At 38.8% G+C, this 14,431-nt stretch overlaps 1 protein-coding gene across 2 annotated transcripts in view; it reads left to right on the top strand.

The window, feature by feature from the left end:
* Nucleotides 1–14,431, top strand: part of LOC118087747 (DGAT1/2-independent enzyme synthesizing storage lipids-like) — a 17,419-nt gene extending 2,988 nt beyond the window's left edge. For both annotated transcript variants that reach the window (XM_060275776.2, XM_060275775.2), the window contains exons 3-7: nucleotides 3,594–3,758; nucleotides 5,113–5,306; nucleotides 7,381–7,441; nucleotides 9,839–9,978; nucleotides 10,909–14,431. In XM_060275776.2, coding sequence (XP_060131759.1) covers nucleotides 3,594–3,758; nucleotides 5,113–5,306; nucleotides 7,381–7,441; nucleotides 9,839–9,978; nucleotides 10,909–11,013 — 665 coding nt within the window. In that variant the 3' untranslated portion in view covers nucleotides 11,014–14,431. The remainder of the gene's footprint in view (nucleotides 1–3,593; nucleotides 3,759–5,112; nucleotides 5,307–7,380; nucleotides 7,442–9,838; nucleotides 9,979–10,908) is intronic.

Genomic DNA, 14,431 nt, shown 5'->3' with positions numbered 1-14,431 from the left:
GAGTTCTCCGTGGACCGTCTGGAACGGATTAATCCACTTTCCATTACTTTCAATGGGAAAGTTCGCTTCAGGTTAAGTACGCTTCAGGTTAAGTACGGACTTCCAGAACCAATTACAATCATATTTCGGGTTAAGTACGCTTCAGGTTGAGTACTCCGCGGACTGTCTGGAACGGATTAATCCACTTTCCATTACTTTCAATGGGAAAGTTCGCTTCAGGTTAAGTACGCTTCAGGTTAAGTACAGACTTCCAGAACCAATTACAATCATATTTCGGGTTAAGTACGCTTCAGGTTGAGTACTCCGCGGACCATCTGGAACGGATTAATCCACTTTCCATTACTTTCAATGGGAAAGTTCGCTTCAGGTTAAGTACGCTTCAGGTTAAGTACAGACTTCCAGAACCAATTGTGTACTTAAACCGAGGTACCACTGTACTTGTTTTCAGAAGAACTTTCCCAAGCATTTTTTTCAGTAGCACTGCATAAACTCCTTTGTTATTACACAGTTTCAGAGGTTCAGTATTTTTTATTCCACTTCCTAATCAATCACATTCCTATATTCAGAATGTGTATGCATTGTAAAAAAATCTGTTTGATTAAAGAGGAATTCTTCCACTGTAGAATGTAGCTTTATATCTTACATTCACGTATGTTTGAGGGAGGCAAATGACAATAAGGTTTATGTTAAAGGAACTCTTTCTGAGTTGTTCGTTGCTAACTAGTTTCACCATATATTTCCCAAACTCACTGGAGTGCAAGGTGGACTTTCTGGAGATTGTAAAAAGAAGAAGCAAAAAACAAAATCATTTTGATTTTGCACCATCTATTACCCAGATGTGTTTGTGTGCACACCTCTGTGGTGAGGAATGCATAGTGTGTGCATAGGAATGCAGGAAAAGTGGAATTCTGTTGTGATTCATTCCTTTTAAGCAAGAACTGCACCAATCTAAGAGGGTACATGAGATTCTCAAGACAATATACCGGTAACAATAAACTCTTTAGCTTGTTCACTATAAAGTGGGACCTCGACATCTGACGTTTTCGACTTACGAGCGGAAAAAGTGGCCGTGCACTTATGATTTTTCCGACATCTGAACGGAAAACCCGTTCGCGGCTATATGCGGTTTCCTCGACTCACAAGTTTTTAGATGCAGTTTCCTCGACTTACGAATTTTTCCATTTCCAATGCATTCCTATGGGAAACCGCTTTTCTTATGGGAAACTCGACTTACGAAGTACTCGACCTACGAGTGTGCATTCGGAACGGATTAAATTCGTAAGTCAAGGTCCCACTGTAAATCTTGGACTAGAAGGCTTTTTAGACAAGCTTCTTGTTAGGGAGAAGTCTTGTAGAATGGACAATAATGGGGATGCATCAGTGGTTTTCTTCTTCCCAGCTGCCAGAAATCAAGGTGTTCCTGTGAACTTTCAAAGAAAACAGGAACTTCACGTAATCAACTCTCTCTACTTTTCTTCTGCTTCAGACTACCTTAACTATCGTTTCCTAGTCTGGTATGTCATACTTATTGTCTGCTACTTTCCTGTGCTGTACAGACACTAATATTTAGCAACTGTATTCAGGTGACGTAGTTTGTCCTTGAAAGACAGATTTAGTCTGAGTGAATATTTAAATATTCTGAATTTATATGCCCAATGACACGAGGCTAATTTTTTAAAGTAAGTAAATTGGATTTTTTTTACAAAAGGTTTTAAAAGATACCATGAAAGTCAATAATGAAACAATTAAAGGATTTTTAGGCATGGTTGCTAGACTTCTTCCCTTCTTTTTTGCTTGAATAATGTATACTAATTGTAGCAAGTATATTTTAGAAGAAAATTAATAGCATGAGATTGCCTCTGAGTCTGACTAATGGAACTGGTGGCTAAGTATAGTCAGAAGTCTCTTTGCTTGAAAAACTACATAATGACCAGGAAAACCGTCTACTCAGAAGTAAGTTCCATTCAGTTCAGTGGGGCTTTACTCCTAGACAAATGGGATTCCAACCTCAGTCAGTATTTCTGCTCCTTCCCTTGCAAATGGTAATGAATAGCTCCACACTCATTTCTGTTCAAAACCTAAGCAGCCTAATTAATCCTTCAAATATCCCATAGCTCAGGGGAGGATAAGACTTTAGGCTTGTGGGATCTACATTTTTTTCTATTAAAACCAAAAGATCTATTAACCAGAGCCAGGTGCAAACAGACACAAGTACTTAGAATTAATAAATTCTGAACCCAGTGATTTTGAGCATCAGAACAAAACTGAACTCTTCAGTCCCTCCACACATTAATGCATCACTTTCTGCTTCATTTCAGCACTATACAGTAATGTGGGTGTACGAGTCATTGCTAAACAATTGGGGATTTGGGAATCCTTGCCAATCTACTTAAATTCCCCAGAAATCTGCTAGTAGATTTTGCTGCACAATGTCCACTAATGCCCTAGCCTAACCTAACCTGTCATATGGAGGAAAATAGTTAAATGAAGGAAAGTATGCAATTAGGGCAGGAAAGTTCAGAACAGTCTCTCCAATTCCTGGACTTGGAAACTCTAATTGTGAGCAGGTGGTTCTTAAAGATTAGTGTCTACAACTCTAGGTCCTCTTTGCAACAGCAACAACAAAGGTGGTTATCCCCCCCCCCCCGGCTTTGCAGGTGATTTCAAGAAGAGGGTGTGCCCATGAAGTAGTCAGTGAAATCTTTTGAGTCAGATGGGACAGATTCCTTATCAACAGAAGAATTCCTTTTGAAGGTAGAGTAATGTTGTAAGTGGATTGTCTCCACATATTTTCATATATGTGCTTTCATGGGGTGGAACCAATTGTATTGGAATGATCAGATATGTTTTCAATTGCCCACTCTACTTGCAGAAAATGTTTCTCAGGAGTGAGGCAGAGATGGAATGAGATTCTTAATATTTGATAATATTTGATAATGGAACAGCAGCTATGATCTGAAAAGGACAAAAGCCATTGCAATTTTGGCAGGACACTATAATTCCTCTACAGAACAGCAAAGTTTTCTTTGGAGATGGACTTTATTGATACTGACTGCATTTATCAAAGAGTGCACAAGTATGTTGAGAAGTAAAGATTATGAGATTTAGCATATGCTGGTGGAGAAACTAAGATGAACACAGATTCTATGTCGCTTAATCTTTGTGTCCCAAAGTAACCATAACCCAGATTAGACGAAAGCTCATACCAAAATATAAACTTAGTTGGTCTTTAAGGTGCTACTGAAGGAACCAGATTAGAAGTTTTTACTACGGTATTTTTCATTGACAGAAGCTAGTCCAATACAATGTATCATTTTAAGAGCAATGCAACTTCTGTCTAAAGTAACAAGAGAAGTCAGCACTACCTAATTGGCAGACAATCCAGTCATTAATGAGGGCATAAAAAATTAGTTCAAAAGAGGCTTTCTTTCCAGTAAAGTGCTCAATCCTTCATATTGAATGGCCAGTTGTGATGTGGCCTTTGCTTACCTGTCATTTGCATCTGTAGTTTGCACTACAATTCTGGTGCTTCTTTTAAGCTTTTGCAATGCAAAGTTGATATCAAATGTTAACCTTCCCTTCTCTTCTTACAGGCTATGAGTTGCATGGCCTAGAAAAAATACCTGATGGACCAGCCCTATTTGTTTTTTATCACGGAGCAACACCTTTAGACTTTTTCTACTTTGTGTCTGCTGTTCTTGCTAAGAAGAAAAAATTCATCCATGTAGTTGCTGATCACTTTGTCTTTTCATTACCAGGTAAAAACTGTGAAATGTGATTATGATGCTTGTACTAACTGGACATCTGAAGACATGTGTTATAGACAGGGTTTATTTGTTTGTGCACACAGGTGCATTCATACATAAATTCCGTGATGTGCAGTTTGTAGAGTTGTAGAACAACAACTCAAAATGCAGAAATGAACACTGGCTGTGTTTGTATGTCTTTTTTTAAAAAAAATTCCTTACATTTATATCCTACCTTTCTTCCACCATGGAGCCCAAGGTGGTATACATACGATTCCCAGGCAGTTGTGCTTTGAGATTCTGACCAGGCCTTGGCCCTGCTTACCTGTAGCAATGTGGTAGCCCCATGTGACTTCAGATCGCAGACCTGGGATCCATAGCTTACCATGACACATGAACACACTCATTGAGAACGTTCTTAGATTGTGGCTTCTGCATTGCAGATTTGACATTTGACTTACTTTATTATGATTTGCTTACCGGACTGTGTTCTGCCTTCAGTGGTGAAAATTGGTAACAATGATCTTAAAAGGGATTGACTGTACCTTTTCTAATTGTAGCCCCTTAAAGATGGGGACAGTATATTTCATGACTTTTAAAAATATATCCTATATTTAAAAATAAATAACCATTCCTGAGGAATGGTTAGAAAATAAGGTGTTTCTTATTTATGGTTGCAGCCCCATACAGGTGTAACACTTAACAATGGTTAGCATTTGCCATAGCCGGTTTCCTTTACCCTTTGCTAAAATTTCAAATGTGCCATGAAATATATCTTGCTGTGCTAAACCATTACCCTTAAGTGAGAGTGGTGTAGGAAGACACTGTTAAACTAAATAAAATTTAATGTGACCAAATGTTAAGGTCACTTGCCAAATTATTAATTGTACCGAGAATTCTGTCTGATCACACCAAACTCTATGAAGCCTTTAAATTTAGAGTCTATAAAACAATTCACAAGTTTTATGAAATAGAATGTGTCTAATCTTCAAAATACTAACTTTTCTAGAGTGATAATAGTAATGGTGTGTTGTTGCTGTATTAGTACCATGTAAGCAGCACTAAACTTGAATTGGCACAAATGCACCCGATATGTGGAAATTTGGTAACAAACTTTGTCCTAGAGAAAAATGATGAGTCGATAGTTGTTTGAAATTATCACTAGTTTTTGTTTTGAAAGTAAATGTTTTGATTAAGCCCAATATTGATGCAGGAGGATGTGAACAAGAGGTGGGTGCTGGACTGGATTTAGGTGTATAAAATCCAAATTCTTTCATGGTTTTGTTCAATATTTCCATTTTTCTTTTTTGCCTACTGTTTATTCCAGATTTCTCACATGAACTCCCTGTTTCTTAACTCTTTGCAGGTTTCAAAATCTTAGTTGATGTGTTTAGCGCTTTGCCTGGATCACAGGAGGAATGTATAAAAGCATTAAAGAACGGACAGACACTGGCCATTTCACCAGGAGGAGTTCGGGAAGCCCTGTTTAGTAATGAATGCTACACCATGCTATGGGGAAATCGTAAAGGATTTGCTCAAGTGGCTATTGATGCAAAAGTGGTGAGTGTTTTATGAGCATAAATGCAATATAACACTGCAGGCATCTTAACAAAACCAGCACTGTAAGTGTTGGAATCTTTCTATATGTAAAATCAACAAAGTAAGGACAGATGATTTGCTTGCTCATGTTCTTCATCCAGAGAGAACTACAAGAAGCGAAGACAAGCAAGCAGAAATTGAAACAAAATGGATGCACTTAATGGCTCTTCAAAAAATGTCTGTATGGAAGCCCATCACATACATTGAGAATCTATGATGTTTCCATTTATCCAAGTTGATCAGATCTTACATATTCCAAAGTACAGTAGTTGTATAAATGGTATAGTATTGTGTTAGTGCTCTGGTTCTTCTGTGTAACACCGTAGTAAATGCCAACAAAACCATCAATTTCTTGGAAATTACAGAACATCAAATACAGTAGAAGTAAAGTCCTGAATTGTTCCTCCTGTCTTATCTTTTGAATGGCCATCTAGACTAATGTGAATAAATGAATGTTTTATATGCAAGGCTATTACTGGAGATTTCTTAATACGTTATGTTGCTTTCTGATGTTTCATCTGATTGACTATCATAGTTTGAGGGCTTGATCCATCTTTTTTTGGAGGGGGGCTGTCCTGGTACAAAAAAAAGCTTTAATTGTATTAGTCTTTTCATTCGGAGAATTAATTTCATTTGCCCTTAGTTGTTTTAAGTAAATAGAAGGCAAAGTCTGCTTTTTCAAACTGCATTGAGGATGAAATTAAGGATCGTATGGACAAAATAATGTTCTTTCATAGGAACAGCTTACATGGAATGCTGAGAATTACCAGAAGTGATAATATATTGATTGCGATCCTATATATCTAAATTATTAGCATTCCAATTGTTTCTGTTAGAATGTGCGGCTATGAAACACAAGCATTTGGCTGAAATAGATTCTTGTTCTGGTTGTGAGCAGAGTGGTTTGGTTTTCCTTTGAAAGTACAGATTTACCTTGAGGGTTTTTCTTACTCCAAAGCAAATTCTTTATTTCTCTCCAGAATCATATTCTAAGTTTGTTGTTGTGTAGTCGTTTAGTCGTGTCACTCTTCGTGACCCCATGGACCAGAGCACGCCAGGCACTCCTGTCTTCCACTGCCTCCCGCAGCTTGGTCAGACTCATGTTGATAGCTTCGAGAACACTATCCAACCATCTCATTCTCTGTCGTTCCTTTCTCCTTGTGCCCTCAATCTTTCCCAACATCAGGGTCTCTTCCATAGCTGCCAAGTACCCTGTTTCCCCCGGGAAACCCCCATTTTTACTTACCTTTTCCTGGTGGTCCCCCGTATCACTTCGTCTCCCGTTTTTCTCCGTTATTTTCTCCTGCCGGCGGCCATTTTTTTCTTTCTGATTTGCCCTTCTATGGGCACCAAAAATGGCCACCGCCGGCTTCAAAATTCGCATCTACGCATGTCCGGAAGTGCATAGACGTGACTTCCGATGTCGGCGGCGGCCATTTTTGGTGCCCATAGATGGGCAGAGCGACACCGGAAGTTGCGTCAACACACTTCCTGACATGCGTACAAGCGACTTTCGAAGCCGGCGGCGGCCATTTTTGGTGCCCATAGAAGGGCAAAGCGACACCGGAAGTTACGTCGACACAACTTCTGGTGTCACACGGCTGCCGGTCCCGGATTCTGCAGTCCGGGACTTGGAAGGTAAGGTCTCTTCTCATGAGGTGGCCAAAGTATTCCAAGTTTATAGGTGTAATAATAGGGGATTCATATTATGCTGTGGCTAAAAACTCAATTTTGTGATAGAGACCTAGGTTTCCATTCCCATATGAATCTCATTGGGTAATCTGTTTCACTGGATAGCTGTGAAGAGAGTAAGTGAGAAAAATTGCACTAAGCTCCTTGGAGCAAGTATAAGATACAAATGTAATTAATGAATGGTTTAGCATGGTTCTCTCAGCTTGCTATTCATTTAACTAATCCTATAATGATACAAAGTAATTGTTAGTGAGTAATCACTGAGGAATGCACTCTGTTATTTAGGATGCAACGCCTTGAGTGTGAGAAAGAACCTGCTAACGCATGTCCTTCCTCTTTACAGCCCATCATTCCCTTTTTTACACAAAATATTCGGGAAAGCGTTCGAACACTTGGTGGATTAAGTAAGCAACTTCAGTTTTTTGGGTTTTTATATTATGCTTTCAGTTGTTACATTTATTGCTTTCCTGGTTGAACCTTTGGCTTGCTATCTTTGGCGCATATAGGGGTAAGATTTTCTTTCTTGAACAATGTGGTTGACACTTTAATCATTAAGTACTGTGAAGTGAATATGTTTTTGTAATCCAAAACATCTGGATGGATGAGGCTGCTTTATGCTAACTCATGCTCTACAAATCCACAAGTGTCAGTTGTCCTTTTGGAATTACAGTATTAGCAAAGCTTTAATACATAGATATATATTGTTCTGTGTAGCAAAGTGTTCCAGACTGGTTCCATTTTTTCTTAAATCTCCTATTACATCCCCCCCAATGCCTTTGAAATTCCATTTTGTAAAAAAGAGAGACAGAGAAAAAGTGTAATGCACAACCTTACAAAATATAACAGAAGGCTCTGTTGTGTTTCTATCCTCAGATCCTTTTTGTTACTTTCCTTTCTATTGTTCTCTGCCTCCACTCTATTCATGCTCAGTCCTCTCATATGTCTGCTTCTCAGCCTAGCCTTCAACCACCCTTAGGCAGCCACCCTGCTTCTGTTTATCCCATACTTTAGTTTCCATACTTCATAAGTCATCTTTCTGCTCTGCTTTCTAGTCTTCACCATCCCTATGTCTGCTTCCTGCCTTCTTTATCCTAGGCCAGTGATGGGCAACCTTTTGAGCTTGGTGTGTTGAAATTCGCCAAAAAACCGAGCATAACTCGAGTGGTGTGTCACTTCGAGAGAAAAACCATAATTTCACAATATTTATAGTTTAAATAACAAAAATGTATAATTGTAATATATAACTGTATTTAATAAACCAAAAACTAATTATTTAACCAAACCAAACCAAAAAACCCTTATTTATCACAAAGTGCCCAGAGTTGTTGAGCTTTTTGGGGGAAGCTGCTGACCAAAGTTTTGGAGCTTTTTGGGGGGGGGCAAATGTTGCTTTGCTTTGGGGGGGAGGGGAAGAGAACAGAAATAAATGATGAATAATACCTTCGCTGGAACTAACACGCAGCACCGACAGAGTCTGCCAAAGAGCCAAAAAACCCAGTATAGAATGGGTTAAAAAACTAACGCTGTTAACACCCAATCATAGTCTGCCAAAGTGCCAGAAAAAAACAGCACAGAAAGGGTTAAAAACCAATCTCTGGCTACCAGCAACAACAACAACAAAAAGGATCTGGGTTTTAACAGCGGAGACAAGCTGTAGCTGAGGAGGAGCGGGAGAACAAATGGGGGAAAACAACAACAGTGCGAATGGGCCGATGGGGCGCGTGCCAGCAGTGAGGGCTCTGCGTGTCACGTCTGACACACGTGTCATAGGTTCGCCATCACTGTCCTAGGCACTACACAAGAGGTTTTCCCCCACCCCACCCCCCAAACCAGGCTCTTTATGAAAATAAATAGAGGTCACTATTGTAGTTGCTATGTAAATCTTAAAATATTAGCTAATTGCATGTACGTATAAGCGAAGATAAAGAAGGCAGACTAAATCTCATTTAAGGGTCTTCCTAAAAAAAGGGGGGGGGAGAATTTGCTGCAGTTCTCACACTTGTTTAGATATAAGTTCTGTCCCTCTTACAACAATAGCACATTGGCTATGGTCCTATGAAGACCTAAAGAAAGGCCAGGCAGAGAATCTATTTATCACAGGACAAGCTCCCTGTCTCATAATGCAGGTCTTTAAGAAACCAGCACTACATTTCTAGAACAATGACTCCTTCCTCCAAAGCAACTTTTGGAATCTCTTTCTTTTACTATGCTACACTAGGGAAGAGATGCTATATAGGACCTAATCTTTCAAAATAGCTTCCCACCTTGCAATTTTAAGGCTTCATTCATACTTAACACTAAGCTGTAGTCTTGGACTCCTGCACTTCTCTCTTTCTCTTCACAGCCATGCAGAAGAGATCATAAGTTTTTGCCTCTGTTTTCAAGTAACTGTAGTTATTCAGTATGTTGAACCAAGAACTGTGGTTAGTGTTAACTATAGTTAAGGAAATGCAGTAGGATTCCCTAAACCAAAATTAATACCAACAGTTTGTCCAGATTCGGATATTGCTGGTTGATGGAAAATGGAAGCAAAAGCTTGTGATTGGTGGTGGGGGTAACATTACATGCAAACACAACCTACAGCTTGGAGGTACCGTATTTCAGCAATTACTACTTCTCTCTAATGACTTCTTGCTTAGAATGCATAATCTGTGCAACGAGCTCAGCTGCACAAACGTGACTTGAAAGCCATTGCCTCCAAGATACTGTACCTTTAAAGAGTTGCATGATTTGGGCAATAGAACTTTATTTTACCTGCTATTCTCTTAAATATATCTCCCCCCTTCTTTTTAATGAACCAGAACTACTTAGATGGGTGTATGAGAACACTCGCTTGCCACTAGTCCCATTGTATGGAAACTTCCCTGTCAAACTACGCACATATGTTGGAGATCCTATTCCATATGACCCAAATGTAACTGCTGCAGAACTGGCAGAAAAAGTAAGTTTTTGTTTTCATAATGCTGAAGTAGCAAAGTTACTGTCCTAATCTTAAATAATTGTAGTGTAATATTCCTATGTCCTGAATACAGTTATGGAAACATCCCAAATAGCCATGAGATGAAGCTGGTTAATTTCATTGAATTTTGGGTGGACTGCCAAGATTGCCCAGCGGTACGCTAAATCAGTGGAGAACATTTATGGAGGTTGCGATTTGAGAAGGGGGATGGGAAAAGGTGAATATGACCTGGCTGAGATAAAGATGCAAACAACTAAAGAAACAAGAGAGTGCAAGGACAGTAGAATAAGGAATAATGAGAGATGGGAGAAGAGTGGCACATATCTCCTTTTGAAGATAGACCTTACAAGCTTTAAAATACATTTGTTGAAACATATCCAGCTTGACTCCTGCTGTGCTGGACTTCACAGCCAGAAATTTCTCTTATTCCAATCTTGGCCATGATGCTAAAGTGTATTGTGACTTCTCAGCTTCAGGTTTTTCTGGATGATTCAGCCTAGCAATAGGCTGTGTTAAGGAAGAGGACCAAGTTTATCTTGCCACACATAGGGGATATTATTAGAGAACAAACATTAGACTTCCTGTGGGTTTATAGAGCTACTTACATATTTGAGTTTCATTGCATATTTTGAGTCTGGACACCATGTTAACTATTTAGCTTTGTTAACTATATGCTATAAATCATTGGATAGAAAGCATCAGAATTCTAACTTGAACCCACCTGACAGTTGCTAACACTTCGTACTCCATTTTGTGCATTTGCATCTCACACTTGTTTTGTAATTTTGAAATTAAACTGCTGATACCTTGGGTATTATTGCTACTAAAAGGGCTAAATCCTGGTTTTAATTTTAATCCGTGACTGACTGAAAGCTGTTACAATAATGAGCTATTTTCTTTCTGCCCTTATAGGCAAAAAATGCGGTACAATGTTTAATAGACAAACATCAGAAAATACCAGGAAATGTATTTAGAGCATTGATGGAACGATTTGAAACACAGAGAAAAGAAGACTAGTGTCTTTTTTGGTTCACAAATAGTTGTAAAGTATTTTAAAATAATGTTTATGACGTGATGTAATATTTGAGAAGAATGCTATTGTATTTTACTTTCTTTACAATTGTACAGTTTTACAGAAAAACAAGTTATTTCCCCAAAAGATCCTTGTTAAATCTGAGACTTGGGAATCTTATTCTTTAGGTACCAACACAACAACAGTGGTACCTTGCAAGACGAAAATAATTAGTTCTGTGGGTTGTGCCGTCTTACGAAAAAGTTTGTCTTGCGGAAACAAACGGCAGGAAAAAAAAACACGTCTTGCGAGACACGGCCATAGAAAGCTTTGTCTAGCGAGTTTTTCATTCCGTGAGGCATTCGTCTTACGAGGTACCACTGAATTTGATATTTTTAAAAGCATAGTTGTACCTTGGAATAAGCTATAAAATGGCTTTTTTGGTTTCTTGAAAATATATGGAATTTCCATACAAATTTTATTTAAATGGAAGGTAACATTAGGACAGGCACCCCCAAACTTCGGCCCTCCAGATGTTTTGGACTACAATTCCCAGCATCCCTGACCACTCGTCCTGTTAGGGATCATGGGAGTTGTAGGCCAAAACATATGGAGGGCCGCGGTTTGGGTTCCTGCATTAGGATGTATTTGAACATTATAGCTGTGTGCCTTTCATGTCTCATGTGGGGTAACAGATTCTCCAATCATGATAAAGTCCTGGATTATATTTATTAACATTTGTATAATGTAAAACTTCCAAAAAGGTAAAATAACAATAGACCAGAAACAGATTTGAAAAACCACCTAGCGCTCTTATGTAGTGAGTCTGCATATTGGCACCAACTGCTGGCAGAAATATATGAAACTATTGTGAATGTCTGATTAATATCTTGCATGAAACCATGACCACACAAGCATTTTTCTGCCAAAATGGATAAAGAGCCCCTGGATGCAAAATGATAGGTCAGCATGTTTATCCTTGGAATTGTATTCCAAGCTGGTCTGCAGTAAAACTAGTAATATTTAATGCTTTAATTAGGTTTTTTTTAAAGTACTTTTAAAATTTGGTGGCTTATTTAACATGAAGAGAGCTGGTTTTTGCTCCATAAATTGATGAGATATACTGAACTTTCAGTGATGTGACTTCAGTTTCAATACCCACCTTCAGGGTAATATCAGTAATTCTGATATTTAGCTGTAAATACTTGAGTGGTAGCTTATTTCCTAAATTTATATGCTACTTTTAAACATTCCAGAATAACTTGCCATGCACTTCTTCAAATCAATATTTATATATTTAGCTTATTTGTTATTCTACAGAGTTTATTTTTATTTTGTAGTTTTAGCTTAAGTAAAACTACTTTAATGGGACGCAGGTGTGCTGTGGTCTAAACCACAGAGCCTAGGGCTTGCTGATCAGAAGGTTGGCGGTTCGAATCCCCGTGACGGGGTGAGCTCCCGTTGCTCGGTCTCAGCTCCTACCAACCTAGCAGTTCGAAAGCATGTCAAAGTGCAAGTAGATAAATAGGTACCACTCTGGCAGGAAAGTAAACGGCGTTTCCGTGCACTGCTCTGGTTCGCCAGATGAGGCTCAGTCATGCTGCCACATGACCCGGAAGCTGTCTGTGGACAAACGCCGGCTCCCTCGGCCAGTAAAGCCAGATGAGTGCCGCAACACCAGAGTCGTCTGCAACTCGACCTAATGGTCAGGGGTCCCTTTACCTTTAAAACTACTTTTAAAAATTGTCGGGAGAAAACTCCAGCTGAAGATGCTGTAAAATAGACTTTTTCAGTATATTTGAATACTCATCTGAATTGATTTGGAATACGTGAAATTGAGCTTTACATTACTTTTCAGGTTTTAATATGTGTAAATAGGGCTTCATTCAAAACTCTTCAGGAGATCATGTGCACTTCTTCTGGTCAGGGTAGGCCTTCCTATTCAGTGAACATTTGAGCACTTATCTGTGCCTATCAGAAGATTGCTAGATTCAGGTTAGAACTGAGCTGCCAGAAAATTAAATTGGTTTGTTAAAATACATTTGTGGGCACTGATTTCTTTCTCAAATCAGGGGTCAGCAAACTTTTTCAGCAGGGGGCCGGTCCACTGTCCCTCAGATCTTGTGGGGGGCTGAACTATATTTTTTTGGGAGGGGAAATAACCAAGAGATGCATTTTAAATAAAAGGACACATTCTACTCATGTAAAACATGCTGATTCCCGGACCGTCCGTGGGCCAGATTTAGAAGGCGATTGGGCCGCATCCTGCCCCCGGGCCTTAGTTTGGGACCCCTGGGGCTAAATAAATGGGAAAAGTGGCCTATAAACATATTAAATCAGTTGTTTGGACATGTAAAAGAAATTTGAACATTTCAAAATAAACAACTGCAAAATACTAATATCTGAATAATGATGCAATTACATCAGAATCCAGTTTACTTTCTCTTGCATTAGAAAATGGCAGCAGCTCTAATACCGTTTAGAAGTGAATGATAAGACAAATGACATTTTTAGAAACCTCTTCCTTTCTGCGATTGTAATTTGTTTTAAACTGATCTTGCCATTGTGTTTTAATTGTTGTAGCCAGTCCTGGGACTTTAGGGTGAAGGGTGGGTAATAATTTTTAATACTATATAGAAAACAGCTCAGGTGGTTTCTGTTGACTTGATCAGTTGTTATACTAGTGCAGTGCAAACATTTTAGTTATTTGCCCTTGCCCGCAACTCCTTGCTGGAGCTCTGATGTGTATAGAAAAACTGTCGCATGCAGCAGCTTCTTGACAACAGTGCAGGTTGTAGCCGAAAGTGATGGAAAGGGCCTGTATGTATCTCAAATCAAATGAGCACACTGGCAAATGGAATGTCATATACTTAGAATGTATAACTGTATGAAGATATGTGTGCTCAAATGCACGCATGGGTAGATGGTGCTCTTCAGTTCAGTAAAGTAAGCTGATACACATGAGCAAAGGAATGCATTTGTAGATTGTCTCCATCCACTGAACTGAGAAAGCTCTTCAGGCAAGGAAATTTCTGATGAGCATTGGGGTTTCCACTCCCCAAACACATTGCTGGCTTGGTTTAGAGGTCACTAATTCTCAATCTGTTTTGCATGAAACTGGTCCTATTAAATTCTGATGTGTGTGAGAGAGAGAAGAGAGAACGATTGGGTGTTTGTGGCAAATATAACAGCACGGCAAGTTGTTTGTGTTACAAACCTGAAAAATGGTACTGGTACATTCCCATTTTTAAAAAGTATTGAATTGAGTATCAAAACAAAATGCAGTATAATTATTACGGTCAATTAACATATCTAAGTTAAGTTACAGTTTTTCCACGTTCTGTTTTCTGTATATTTGTATGGTATTTTGTGAAGTTTTTTTTTAATTGCAGAATAAAGTTGAAATGGCAACTAGAACAAAAA

Source organism: Zootoca vivipara, chromosome 6 (assembly GCF_965207765.1).
Source record: "Zootoca vivipara chromosome 6, rZooViv2.hap1.1, whole genome shotgun sequence".
In the NCBI taxonomy this organism is placed as follows: Eukaryota; Metazoa; Chordata; class Lepidosauria; order Squamata; family Lacertidae; genus Zootoca; species Zootoca vivipara.
This window is presented reverse-complemented; position numbering and strand designations above follow the sequence as displayed.